Source organism: Heterodontus francisci, chromosome 19 (genome assembly GCF_036365525.1).
Source record: "Heterodontus francisci isolate sHetFra1 chromosome 19, sHetFra1.hap1, whole genome shotgun sequence".
Classification (NCBI taxonomy): Eukaryota; Metazoa; Chordata; class Chondrichthyes; order Heterodontiformes; family Heterodontidae; genus Heterodontus; species Heterodontus francisci.
In genome coordinates, this window is record NC_090389.1 from 15,999,988 (window position 1) to 16,013,399 (window position 13,412).

At 44.3% G+C, this 13,412-nt stretch overlaps 1 protein-coding gene across 7 annotated transcripts in view; it reads right to left on the reverse strand.

Moving 5' to 3' along the window:
- LOC137379967 (DDB1- and CUL4-associated factor 1-like) overlaps positions 1–13,412 on the reverse strand; it is a 134,291-nt gene that overhangs the window by 71,722 nt on the left and 49,157 nt on the right. For all 7 annotated transcript variants that reach the window (XM_068051402.1, XM_068051404.1, XM_068051403.1 and 4 more), the window contains exons 5-11: positions 12,497–12,610; positions 10,274–10,411; positions 7,523–8,023; positions 4,657–4,758; positions 2,755–2,913; positions 1,611–1,790; positions 182–391 (exon numbers count right to left, since the gene is read on the reverse strand). In XM_068051402.1, the coding sequence (XP_067907503.1) occupies positions 182–391; positions 1,611–1,790; positions 2,755–2,913; positions 4,657–4,758; positions 7,523–8,023; positions 10,274–10,411; positions 12,497–12,610 (1,404 nt within the window). The remainder of the gene's footprint in view (positions 1–181; positions 392–1,610; positions 1,791–2,754; positions 2,914–4,656; positions 4,759–7,522; positions 8,024–10,273; positions 10,412–12,496; positions 12,611–13,412) is intronic.

Consider the following 13,412-nt stretch of genomic DNA (forward strand, 5'->3'; position numbering starts at 1 on the left):
TGAGTGCCTACTATTGGTATAATCCAGAACATCACAAAGGAGGCAACACATTTAAATTCATGAACCTTTCAGACAAAACCACCACAGCCTGGCATATGGCTTGGTTTGCTGCCAAAATCCTCCATCTGTACTGAAAGGATTGACAGCTATCCATACACAGGTTTTATATCGCTGCACACACCTTACATGGTGGGTGTGGGTGAATAATAGCGCCTCCTTCTGTCCGTTGCAAGGATCTTTTCACGTGCTCCAGTTTAATTCCCAAATGTGACTCGAAGTACCTGCGTAGTGCCATACATGTGTGCTTGGCAGTCTGGCGGCTGGCAAAGATCTCATCGTCACTGAGCAGAGCACCCTGATCTTCCAGGTTTAAGATTTCCAGTGTGCTGATCTACAGGAGTCACACAAACATAATTAAATCCAGGTCACATGGACAATCTGCACAGTCAAATTGGGGCTTCTGAATATAGATAGAAGGAAAATGAAGTCTGTTCAGACCCTCAAGCCTGTTGCGCTATTCAATTCAACTATGGCTGATCTGTACCTCAACCCCATTCACCCGGCTTAATGCCATATCCCTTAATACCCTTACCCAACCAAAAAAAAACCAGTCTTGATTAGCTCCAATTTATGCAGCATCCACAGCCATTTTGGGGGGGGGGGGGCGAGGGGACAGGGGGAAGTGTTTCAGATTTCTGTTATCCTTTGTGAAAAAGTACTTCCCGATTTCCCTCCTAAATGATGTACCTCTAATTTTAAGATTAGATTATGATTAGATTAGATTAGAGATACAGCACTGAAACAGGCCCTTCGGCCCACCGAGTCTGTGCCGACCATCAACCACCCATTTATACTAATCCTACTCTAATCCCATATTCCTACCAAACATCCCTACCTGTCCCTATATTTCCCTACCACCTACCTATACTAGTGACAATTTATAATGGCCAATTTACCTATCAACCTGCAAGTCTTTTGGCTTGTGGGAGGAAACCGGAGCACCCGGAGAAAACCCACGCAGACACAGGGAGAACTTGCAAACTCCACACAGGCAGTACCCGGAATCGAACCCGGGTCCCTGGAGCTGTGAGGCTGCGGTGCTAACCACTGCGCCACTGTGCCGCCCCTTGATTATTTCCTTTCATTCTGGATTTCTCCCACCAAAGGAAATAATTTCTCTATCTACCCTAACAAATCATTTTAACATTTCAATCACATCACCAGAAATAGTTAACTAGACGACACCAAGAACAATATTGATAAAGTTACAGGTCTAAGGGAATACTCGTTATTCAAAGAACCCTTTTTCTAAACTTACTTTGCATTTAAAGTTTTGCTTTGTATTCAAAACATCATAGTTCCTGCTGGCTAGTGAGACTCTTATGTTTCCCTCCCTAGCACCTTATTATAGCGCACTGCAATCTAGGACAGCAGTTTAGTGCTTTGGCTCATTTGCCCTGTTTATGTGGACACTTGTGCGCAATTTTCCTCAGCATGTTTCTCTCTCAGCTCCATGGAGTCATGAGAGAACAAATGTTGCTGCACCCGCTCAGAGTCAAGTTACAGCATGAACCTAAAACGTGGTAAAAAAGAAACCACGCCAACCATACCAGGTTAACCACTCGTCGAAGGCCATCTTGTTTATCAAAAAGTTCCAGGATGGAGCGGAAGGCGAATGAGATGGAGAAAAACATGGTGGCGTGACAGCGGCCTGACTCGTGGGAGCACTCCAGCAACCACAGGGTGTAGCTGACGACATCAGACAGTACATACTGTGGCAACAAGCACACCTGAAAGGAAAAGAACAAGAATCATCTGTCTGGACGGGCAATAAATTTTAACGGACTCACATTTATATAGCACCTTTCATGGCCTTAGGACACTCCAAAGCACTTTGCAGCCAATGTAACACTTTTGAAGTGTATTCACTGTTGTAATGTAGGAAATGCAGCAGCCAATTTAAGCACAGCAAGAGTACACAAACAGTAATTTCATAACAACCAGCCTTTTTTTAAGCTGTTGGTTGAGGGATAAACACTGACCAGGACTCCAGGGAGAACTGCTCTGCTCTTTTTCAAATAGTGCCAGGGGATCATTCACATCTGCTTGAGGCGACAGACAGGGCCTCAGTTTAACAATTTATCCGAAAGATGGCACCCTCCAACAGTGCAGCACTCCCTCAGTACTGCACCAAAACGTCAGCCTAGATTTTGTGATCAAGTCCCTGGAGTAGGATTTGGATCCACAACCTTGTGATTTAGAGGAGAGTGTTACAAACTGAGCCACAACTATGCAACAACTTGCATTTATATTGCACCTTTAACATAGTAGAATGTTCTAAGGCACTTCACAGAAGAGTTATCACACAAAATCTAAGACACGTTAGGACAGGTGGTGAAAAACTTGGTCAAAGATCTCGGTTTTAGGGAGTGTCTTAAAGGATGTTAGAGAGGTAGAAATGCAGAGGGGGGGCTTAGGGAGGGATTTGAAGAGCATAGGACCTAGATGCTGAAAGTATAGCCTCCAATGGTGGGACGAGAGAAATTTATAGAGAATAAGCCTATCAGAGATAAGTTTCCTTCAGGATGTAATTTTCAGGCTCCAGAAAAGGAACATGTAGCCGAGGTACCCAAGGAGGATTCACCATCAGCTGTGATGGTTCAGTCAGGATACATTCCAAAAGCTCATCCTTCTACAACACAGAATGCAGACCCGAGCAGTTCAGAACCCTTCCCAGCACAGTGCTAGACTCACCCGTTCCATTGCATCCTGGTTGTAAGCCAAATAGTACAAACACAGGGACACACCAGTGGCAGCCATGGAGGGCCTGGGGATTTCCAGCAACTTCTGAACTCCATCGTGGGCCACAAACTCTGCAGCAAATTTTTTGTGTAATAACAGAGAGGCCAGATACTGCAGAGGAGGAAACAGAACTGTCAAACAAATCCATTGGAAACAGTAGTGTCAATGGCTAGCTTATTTCACAAGCATCGTAGCAGTGACAAAGCTCCCCCATGACGCTTATGTCGCAGCTTGTGCTACAAAGACTGCTAATAATGTGACTGCTTTCCAAATTGGATTCTGCTTTGAGCAAAGACTATTACAATTGACAAATCAGTACAACAATCCCCCATGGCAACACTTCATCCCTCTTCCCCACCATGTTTTCCTCTTCTGAAGGCACTGGTTCGTGCTGTCAGGTACCTCACGCAAGTACGTGTAAATAGTGTAAACATTGCAGCCAAGTCTGACGCTAACTTCACTCAATGCCTGTCCAGGCACACATTCCAGTAGAGGTCAAAAGTGCAATCAAAAGCGAAACGCTGATTGATTTCCTCCTCCCATTCTTAGCCCAGGGCACGGAGGCCAACTGTAATTGCCCTACCACCAACCTGGCTGGGATTAGCTAATTTAGCACAGGATGCAACATGAGACCTTCCTGGTGCAGAGGAAGCAACAGGTTGAGAGAAACGACTGTGACTAACAATTCAAATCAATGGTTAGCCAAGCAAACTTACTGAGCTAGGCTACACCAGGCCATTCCTGAATTTTCTCCCCATCCCTCCTGAAGATGTTAACTCAAGTTGGACCCAGCTCCATAGTGCTGTCTTCTCTCAACTCACTCAACTGGACATCCTTCTTGTGCAATCAGATACACAAATCACTAGAAGTAGCGACACAGGTTAATAAGGCAAAAAAAACCAAACTAAGCATTTCTAAAGGGAAAGAATTGTAAAACGGAGAAGTTATGTTAAACTTGCATCAAACCATGGTTAGACGATACAGAATACCATGCAGAGCTCTGGTCTTCATGTTATGGAAACAATAGAGGCACTGCAGAACGTTCAAAAATAATTTCCAAGGAGGATACAGAAAGGTTATAGCTATCAGAAAAGACTCAACAGGTTAGGCTCCTTTTTCTAGAGAAGAGCAGGCTGGGGGTTAACCTAACAGGTCTTTATGAAATTAAATTTTGAGTATAAGGTAGAAGTAGAGAAGATATTACCACTTATGGCGGGTGGCCAAAATTAGGGGCCATAAATACAAAATAGTCATTAATAAATCCAATAGGGAAACCAGGAGAAACTACTTTACCCAGAGTGATGAGAATGTGGAACTTATTACAAGTGGTAGAGGAGATGAATAGCATAGCTGCATTTAGGGGAAATGGCTAAACACAAGGGAGAAATGAAAAGAATATGCTGATAGGTTGAGAGGAAGAGGGTGGGAGAAGGCTTGTGTGGAACAAAAACCAGCTGGAAAAAGAGTCTCTTTTTCATGTCATACACTGTCATCCTGGACAGGGAGAACTGGCAGGCTATTTTACCATGGAAGTATCTTATCTGAGCTTAATCCAGTCCTCACTGATGCCTATACAGGTGCACTTTCTGGAAGGGGTCACTGCCCAATATCAGGAGCAAAAACCATGTTGGATTTTTCTCCTCCCAGCTTATAAGTGCTGCAGCTGACAGTGGTACCTCCGATCAGACATTGAGCCTGGGACCTGCCTAGTTTCCATGGCTCAGTTCTGCACCAGGCAATTACTAATTAAGCTACTTGACAGCTGCACTAGGCTGGTTTTCATGGCCAACACCAGCAGAAGGACAGAGGGAACAGAATGCTGCATCAGTCAACACTTGGTCAATGTTCTCATACCTTAAGTGCTTCGAAAGTGAGCTGGACATCATTAGTTTGCTTCAGGTCAATGTAGTACATCAGCAGTTCTCGAGCACCGAGCTGCATGAACACAGCCAACAACTGGCACAAATCAGAAACAATGAGTTACTAGAAGGAAAGTCTGCAAAGGTCACCAAGTGCCATCAAGTGGATTTCAAACCAGCACACCAACAGAATGATGAAACAGCCCCCATGCAACTGAACTAAGACTGGCACAGAAACTCTGCAACGTCTCAACCAATAAACATAGGAGCCCATATCCAGAGCCTGTCCAACTTTCACCTCCAATCTTGGGTCATGCAAAGGAGAAACAATGATGTTCAGTTCCCTGATATACCAGTGGCGTCTATCGTCAGAACTTCAGTAATGCACCATCTGCTGATTTCTTTATTCTCAACAGCTCAAATCATTTTCTTTTAAAAGAACACCAAACTATCCTCTGAAGAGGTCAACTCTTGCTGGACTCCCAGGCACTGGCCATGCCTTGGTACCTCACTCAAGAGCCCATTCTTTTTCTGTGATCCTAGGTAGCAAATGGCAGCAGGTTGTTCATACCACTGAGGCGATCAACGTTGAGCCCAGGCCCAATGCTTACCCGACAGCCATACTTGCACACAGCATGGGTCACTAGAATGTGAACAGAAGTGGAATCCCTGGCTGATTTTCCCTTTCTAGCCCCAAGATTCAGCCAATTCTGGCAGCCCTATCAACTACGGCTAAGATCAACTAACTGGGCATAGACTACAGAACTTTGGGATTTCTGGCTCATTTCATGCTCATCAACTGCCTGTTGGGAAAATGCCACCTTCCATTTTTGTTCAAACTCCTAGGTGCTGATTATGATCAGAATGGATAACCAAAGAAAGTTTAAACTTAAATTAAATTAATTAGAAAATAAGGCCACCTTCAGTACCCCTATTTTTATCAAAGTTGAGAACAGTGAATACAAGATGAGCACACATCATAGTACCACACGAGTTTTGTAATAGTCTACAATTTTTTTTATTACAGACAGTGCATCTGTGCATGTATTGCAGATGTAAAACATAAAAGAAAAAGATAGGGTGCTTTTGACCTGCTCTTCACAATTTGCAATGTTCCCTGACCAAACTATTAGATTTAGTTGTCTTAAAAGATCACAGCTCCACTTCGATCATATTATGCATTACATGGTTTTGCACTCCTGTCCTTATAAAACATCGACTTACACTGAGCACAGGATATTGACTAAAATTCTAAGCCACAATACACAACATAAGAAAAGGCAATCAATCCATCAGAATCAATCCCTCTGGTATTCCAGCTTCTCCACTATAACAATCAACATTTTGAAAGTTTGATTTTTCTATTTCTACTTCCCCACCTGATCAGTTATTCCAAACGTTTATCACTCCTAGTTAAGATGCCCTTCCTAATACAAGTTTTAAATTTAGTTGTAATTAATAAAAATTTATGCCGATTGCTCTGAGTAATTTGAAGTAATGTTGAGTTATTGATATACAGTCTAGAAAGGAAGTACAGTACAAATTTCTCTGATCCTTCCACCTGGCTTATTCCCTTCTACATGGGAATCATTCTTGTTGGTCTTCCTGCATTCTCTAACATCTCTTGATGTAACATGGTGGCCAGAATCAAACAAAGCAAAAAATTCTTTTGGAAAAAGACACGAGTTCAACCACAGGCAAGAGGAAAACATAACTTCATTGGAAAGATTATGGAGGGCCACATATACCCTTTTTTTACACAAAGGCCCAAGGATACCTTTGAAGAACTAGTCTAGCACTTTACCATACCACTGTAATCTTGAAGGGTTCAAACTTTGATAATCTCTTAGTCACATTTTAATGGGGACATTGGTCACCAACCCAAACCCCACCCCCCCAAAAAAAACATACTACAGTGACTGCAGTCAAAAGAAAACTGCCTAATCTCACTCATCAGAACATCTGCCCCTTAGGGGCAGTGGGTCAGTGGCCTAACTGTTGGAATCCAGCATAGACTGATGGGATTAAATGCTCTGCTACCTGCTGGCTCCAAGAGCCCTACCTGGATGAGTTTGTCGGTCTCAACCCAGGTCAAGTGGGCATGGGTCCACAGCACAGAAAGGAAAGAATTGCATTTGTATAGCATCTTTCACAACCTCAGGACGCCCCAAAATGCTTTACAGCCAATGAATAGTCACTGTGGCAATGCAAGGAAACTGTCCCACACTGACAAACAGGATGGGATAGCTACTATGGGGAAATGAAGAAGTGTCACACAAGGGTAGCAGGGATTGGAGTAGAGACATACTTTTGGGGAGAAGGGTGTTTTGTTTTATATCTAAACATTCTATACTTGACCTGGAAATACTTGATGCCAACATCAGGTGCTCCACATCATTATCATCCCTCACAAAGAGGGTCATTAATGAAACAAATGATGACGTGGTAGCATAATGCTTTGGTTACTGGACTGGTAATCTAGAGGCCTGGGTCAATAATCCAGAGAACAAGTTCAAATCTCAACATGGCAGTTGGAGCATATTAACTCACCTTTTTTTTTTAAATGGCTAGATATATTTGAAAAACTATTAGTAAAAGTGACCACGAAGTTTGCCAGATTGTCAAAATGGATCATTAATGTCCTTTAGGAGAGGAAACTTGCCGTCCCAACCCAATCTGATCTACGTGTGACTCCAGTCCCAGATCAATGTGGTTGACTCCTAAGTGCCCTCTGAAAGGGCCTATCAAGCCACTCAGTTGTATGCAGCAACCTTCTCAAGGGCAACTAGAGATGGGTAATAAATGGGGGTCATGCTTGCTACGCTCAAGAATGAATTAAAAAAATCAGTCTTGTTACTCACCTCCTGATATTCCCCCAGGGGGGTTAAGTATTGTAGAATTAATCTTTGCTCAATGGCAGAGGTCAAAGGGAAAAGGTTATAATTATTGCCAATCACCCAAGGTGACATTTCTGACCAGCTGTTCGACTGTTCATTGCATATTCGTTCAGGGTCCAAGTTGGTAAAGCTGTGTCTTTGTTGAGTCGATCTCCTTACATCCTCCCTCTCAGTCCTTTGTCCATCCTTCCTCTTCACTCCTTCCTTGCTCTCTGTGGTCTTGAGAGTGGAGTTGATCCTGTTGCTGGTTTTATGCGAAGAATTCATCTGGAAGGACACATCGTCAGCGCAGTCCTCACCATCCTCAGCTTTCGGTGTGTCGCCGTAGTCCATGTCCACTGCCTCCTCGTCCATAGGAAGCAGTGGTGTGAAGTGTGGCCTCCGCGGGCTCTGCCACTTCATCTTCTGGTTATTTTCCAAATCCTGCATTTGCAAATCTCGCAAGCGCTGCAGCATTACAGGCACCTTCAAGCAAACCAGAAATGGATCATTAATGCAGCACATAAATAAGAGCACCAAGGCACCCAACTAATTTGTAAGCTATACAGAAAATAAACTGGGTTCATTTTAAAACCAATTTCCACACTGTGGTCAATATCACCTTAGAATCAGAAGAACTTGCATTTGTACTGAGGACCTGAATGACTGATTTTCTCCCGAACAGCAACCACAGGGGTCATCCAAGAAAAAAGATGTTTGACTTAAATTCTCCATCCTTCTCCAACCTCTCTGTCCTAGCGCCTCCTACACGGTTCTAACGAAGCACAATGCAAACTCAAGGAACAGCACCCCCTCTTTCCACTAGGCATTTTACACCCTACGAGCCTCAACATTGATCTTAAATGTCAACCACTTCTTTCACCATTTAGACAGATGCTTGTAATAGATATGGCTGGACCAGAGCCAATGGGAGTGAAGGTGGTGTATACTAGTGCTTGGGGTGGGGATTGTTCATTGGTGTACGGCCGGTGAGATCTACCTGGCATTCTTTCGCCACAGTCCTGTGCCATGGCAATCCTCTCTGCTTTGCCAGATTTTCCATGCTTTCCTTCCCCCTCTGATATCCTGTTTACAATTCCTCTTTACTTGTCTCATGATCACCCTCTAGCACCTTAGACAATCATTTTTCATTTAATCACTCCCGCCCACTACCCTACAGCCATTTCCCATTGTACTTGTTTAAAAGCTGCTCATCTCCAGCATCTTCCAGTTCTGATGAAAGACAAAATCGGCCTGAAACATTAATTTAGCTTCTCTCTCCACAGATGCTACCCAACTGGCTAAATATTTCCAGCATTGTCTGTTTTAATTTCACTGAAAAGCCCATCTAGTAAGCAGCGAAAAAGTGGAAAAGTCTAGCCTGAACTATAGTACAGTCTGCTATTCCAACACTCCAGATTGCTAGGATTAGGTTTTGAATTAGGATTAGGGTAAAGGAAGGAGGTTTAGTTGTGAAATCAGTTCCATTCAGGGGTGGATGCTGGAGCTTCAGAGAGGTATAGAGAAAGTCTCGCACAAGTTGCAACTTCCATTTTTTTTCTCCAATGGCTGGCGATGGCCCTTGTGCATCCAAAGCAGAAAAATATATTAACTGGTCAGAACTCCCCACCACTGCCCCAACCTCAACAGCTACCGCAAATGATATTAGCAGTTTCCTATGCCAGCTTCGGAGGGGACACAAGAAACCATTGCTTGAGGCAACCCTCTGCACTTTGAGGTGGCCACACCAACCTATTGACATTAACAGTGCTGCTGCTGGAATCCAATTGGTGATCAGCAATTGTCTATATGACAGATAGACACTGAATGGGCTGAATTGCTAAAATGGTCCATGCTCCTCTATTTAATCCAAGGACAAGTGGCAGCCTTTTAGCTCGTTGGAACTAATCCTACACACACGCCCCCACCCCCACCCCCCCAAACATACACGCATCCACCCCCAACACACACAGATATACCATTACACTGTAGGCACTCAGAGACCTAATGTGCACTTTGTATTCAACCTGCATGAAATGATACACATGTTCTCCCTTGGGCACCTGTAAATCTTTACTTTGTCATCAAGTGTCCTTGGAAAGATATATGACAGCAACTTACAGAATGATTCATACATTTTTACACAGCAAAAAGGAGGACATGTAGATACATGGGGTGAATTCTTGATTTAAGGGGAACATGCCCAGTGGAGGCCAACAACTTTGGGGGGGGGGGGGGGGGGGGGGTGGTTAAGAAGGAAGGGAGGTTTACATTGATAGTCAGGACTATCTACTTGTATCCTAGAACCTCCCCAAAGAACAGCAGAGGCAGAGAGTGAGGAAATACCTGCACTCCCAACTGAGAAATGATGCCTTACCCAAGGAGACCTGACAAAGAAGGAGAAAGAAACTTGCGCTTATAAAACCACAGTGCTGCTGAGTAGTGGTGGATAACAGGAACGTTCACTCTGTATGATTAATAAATGACCTGCAAATTACAATTTGTCGAACAACCACCCAGTAATCATTAATTTTTAAAAGGGAAAGTTCGGAGGCAAACACAATGGAACCAAATGCCCCTCCAACCCAAGTTTCCAATTTTTATTAGACTTTAAATTCCTGAGAAAATCAGCAAAAACTCAAATATGGTGAATCCACTGGCTAAGTTTTTGGGGGAATTCTGAAACACAAGCACTGGGTTCCCTGAAACTTAAAACAGCAGCATCATATTCCTTACCATCTGCGAGTTTTCCTCCCGGTAGTTGGCTGCAATGTCCTGGTTTTCCATGGCCCCAGCAAGGAGACCAGTAGCATAGGTTCTCAGTGGCTGATCACTTTCTTTTGCCCACTTGAATAAGTTTTCAACAATCCCCTCCTAAAGAGAGCACATGCACAGCAACAATTGATGGGAATTCTCTGCAGCCTCATTCAGTAAATACCCTCACAGATCACGAAATAACTTAACACTGAAAATTAGCTACCTAAATGGGAAAGTTATGGTTGGATTAATTCTCTGATGTAGGGAATTAAGAGAAAATGAGGATAGGGTGGGAAGGTGGAGTTGAGGTTGAAGAACAGCCATGATCTTATTAAATGGCGGAGCAGGCTCGAAGGGCCAAATTATCGATTTCTACTCCTATTTCTCTTCAACTCCTCAAGGGGCCATTTGTTATGCGTGAGCTGAGATATTATGTGGTGTCAGGATATTGGTAGTAGGTTTGAGGTGGAGAAGGAAGGTATCACAGTTAAACTCAATCCAACAGTTTACAGATCCACCATTTCCATCAGTGGATAGTCATCAGCAGGACAGCAGGGCCTCAGACAGAAGCTTGCCAGACCTATAGTACTTTTTTTTTAAAACAAAATTTCCACCAAGAATCACATAATACACTACATTTCTTTTGTTTTTACAAAACATGCAGTGCTTGACCAGACTAAACGTCATGCCGGTGGTGGGGAGGTTGAACAAAAGAAATCACATGAATGTTATTTGGTTCGCTTGAGCACCAAATGTTTTCTAATAATTAGAAAGTAGTGGATTACAAGATTCTTGATAGGAGTTCCAGTGTACAGGATAGAAAACAGGCAAATTGGCCAATCTGGTCCACAAGAATCTCCTTGCATCCCTCATCTAACCATATCAGCATAACTGTCTATTCCTTTCTCCCTATTGTTTAATCTAGATTCTCCTGAACTGCATCAAATATATAATGAACTCAGTAGAACTAGTACAGGGAGACTTAGAAAGGGCTCTGGGAGTAATGACAGAGATATTTTGTCATATTGTTGCTCCCCCCGACTAACCCAACTTCAAATTATGCTTTCCCAGAGACAGAGGATTTTATGGGCCCCCTCTCCAAGATGGGGTCAGAGGCAGGGGTGGGCTCAGAATCATGAAAGGTGGCGGGGACCCATTGCCGCCCCATCGCCAAACGATTTTGTCGCGGGTGGGATAGGCTGACGACAGCCTCCCCGCCCAAAAGCCAATGAAGGCAGGGGGCACCCTCCTGCAGGTGTGGGGGCGCTGGAACTCCTCTGTGGGCAATCTGGTCCACAGTGGACCCCCACTGGCAAAACCTCCACGGATCCCCTTCCCTGGGCTTATCAGACTAGCCCCAGTGACCCCGCTTCACTTACCTAAGGTCCGCGAGACCAGCGCTGGACCTGGGTCCAAGGCCACTGCAGTACCAGCAGTGATCACCGCTACCAGTGGTGCTGCAGATACTGAGCTGCCAGCCCCCTGATTGGTCAGCAGCTCTTGGAGGCAGAATCCCCTCTTTAAAAGGATGGAGATCCCAGTGCCGGACATTTAAGTGTCAGAAGAGCGAAAGATCGCATTGGTGGCGGTGGCGTCCAAACAGGCCTATCCAGGGATACCCCCTGCCTTTTAGCCTCAAACAATTCAAATGTGTAAAGGGACTAGATAATGTAGACTCAAATCCAGAACAGCAGAAGCAGAGGACATGGCCTGCATTTGAAAGGTGGTAAATTCAAAACTAATCTGCAGAAACATTGGCCTCGATTTTAACTCCCCAAAGCCTACTTCCCCCAACAGCAGGAGGGGTTTAAAATATTACGATCGGGCAATCCAACCCCTGCCGCCTCCACAAAATCCAGCCCACTCTGTGGAACCCCTTACTTGCTTCCCTGTTAAAATCTCCAGGTTAGTAGCATCTAACCATTACTGCAGCCTGGACAATGTCCTCTGTTATGGGCCCAGATTTCTCAATGATGTAAAGAAAACGACTAATGTTTGATCCTGTCTTATAGGCCAAGATGCCAATCAATACTGCTACAGATGTGGGTACTTCAATTGATCCAGTACATGAAGCTGAATGCTGTGCCTTCCAGCATTTAAGTCAGCTACTACAAGGCTAGTGTATGAATATAAATACTTTACACATTGGCGCACAGCCCAATACGCAAGCACCCTCCCTCTCATTAGCATCCTTCTTCCTACCTTCTCCTGAAAGACAACAGCAGTTTCCAGTCCTGGCATGATATCCAACAAGAGACGGCATGCTGAAGTGTTGACTGAAGGATCTCTGCTGGTCATCACATAAGTATTCACCAACTGTCCAGGGGTACAGGAGAGAGGAAATAAGAAAAAAGACAAAATCGAAACACAAAATAAAACAAACAAATGTATATTTATCTGCTCACAAATGGATGGCACAGCAGCTTAAGGACGGAACTTTCTGTAAAATCCTCTTTTGCTCCTGCCAAACCCATAAAGAATTCAAATGTGTAAAGGGATTAGATAATGTAGACTCAAGTCCAGAACAGTAGAAGCAGAGGACATGCATGCATTTGAAAGCCGGTAAGTTCAAAACTAATCTGCAGAAACATTGGCCTCGATTTTAACTCCCCAAAGCCCTCTTCCCCAACAGCCGGGGTGGGGGGTTTAAAATATCACGCTCGGGCAATCCAACCCCATTCCTGCTCTTTGAAATTTTGAAGTGCAGAAATCAGGTCATGGACGTGACTCCCACATAGGCAGATGAGGGCCTAATTAACATCCCAAAGTCATGGCCTGATGGCTTCACTGGTGCTGCTATTTAAATTTAACAGCAACAGAGGGGAGGCTCGACTTGTGGGATTCCTGGCAGCTGAGCCAAGGCAGGAGTTGCCGACTCCCCAAGGTAGGTGGCTCTTTTAGCACTCATTTTGGGCTGAAGAGCAGAATTGCTTTTTCCTAGACCCCTCAAAGAAGCCTTCAGCCTCCCTGAACCCCTATTGACAACCTCCCCCCCTGCACCCTGACCCTCAGATCTCCCAATCACCAACTAGCAGGCCTCTACATCCCCAACCTTGCCAGACACCTTGGCCAATTTAATTTCTCGCACTTCCAGTCAATATCAGGGCCACTGTTTCAG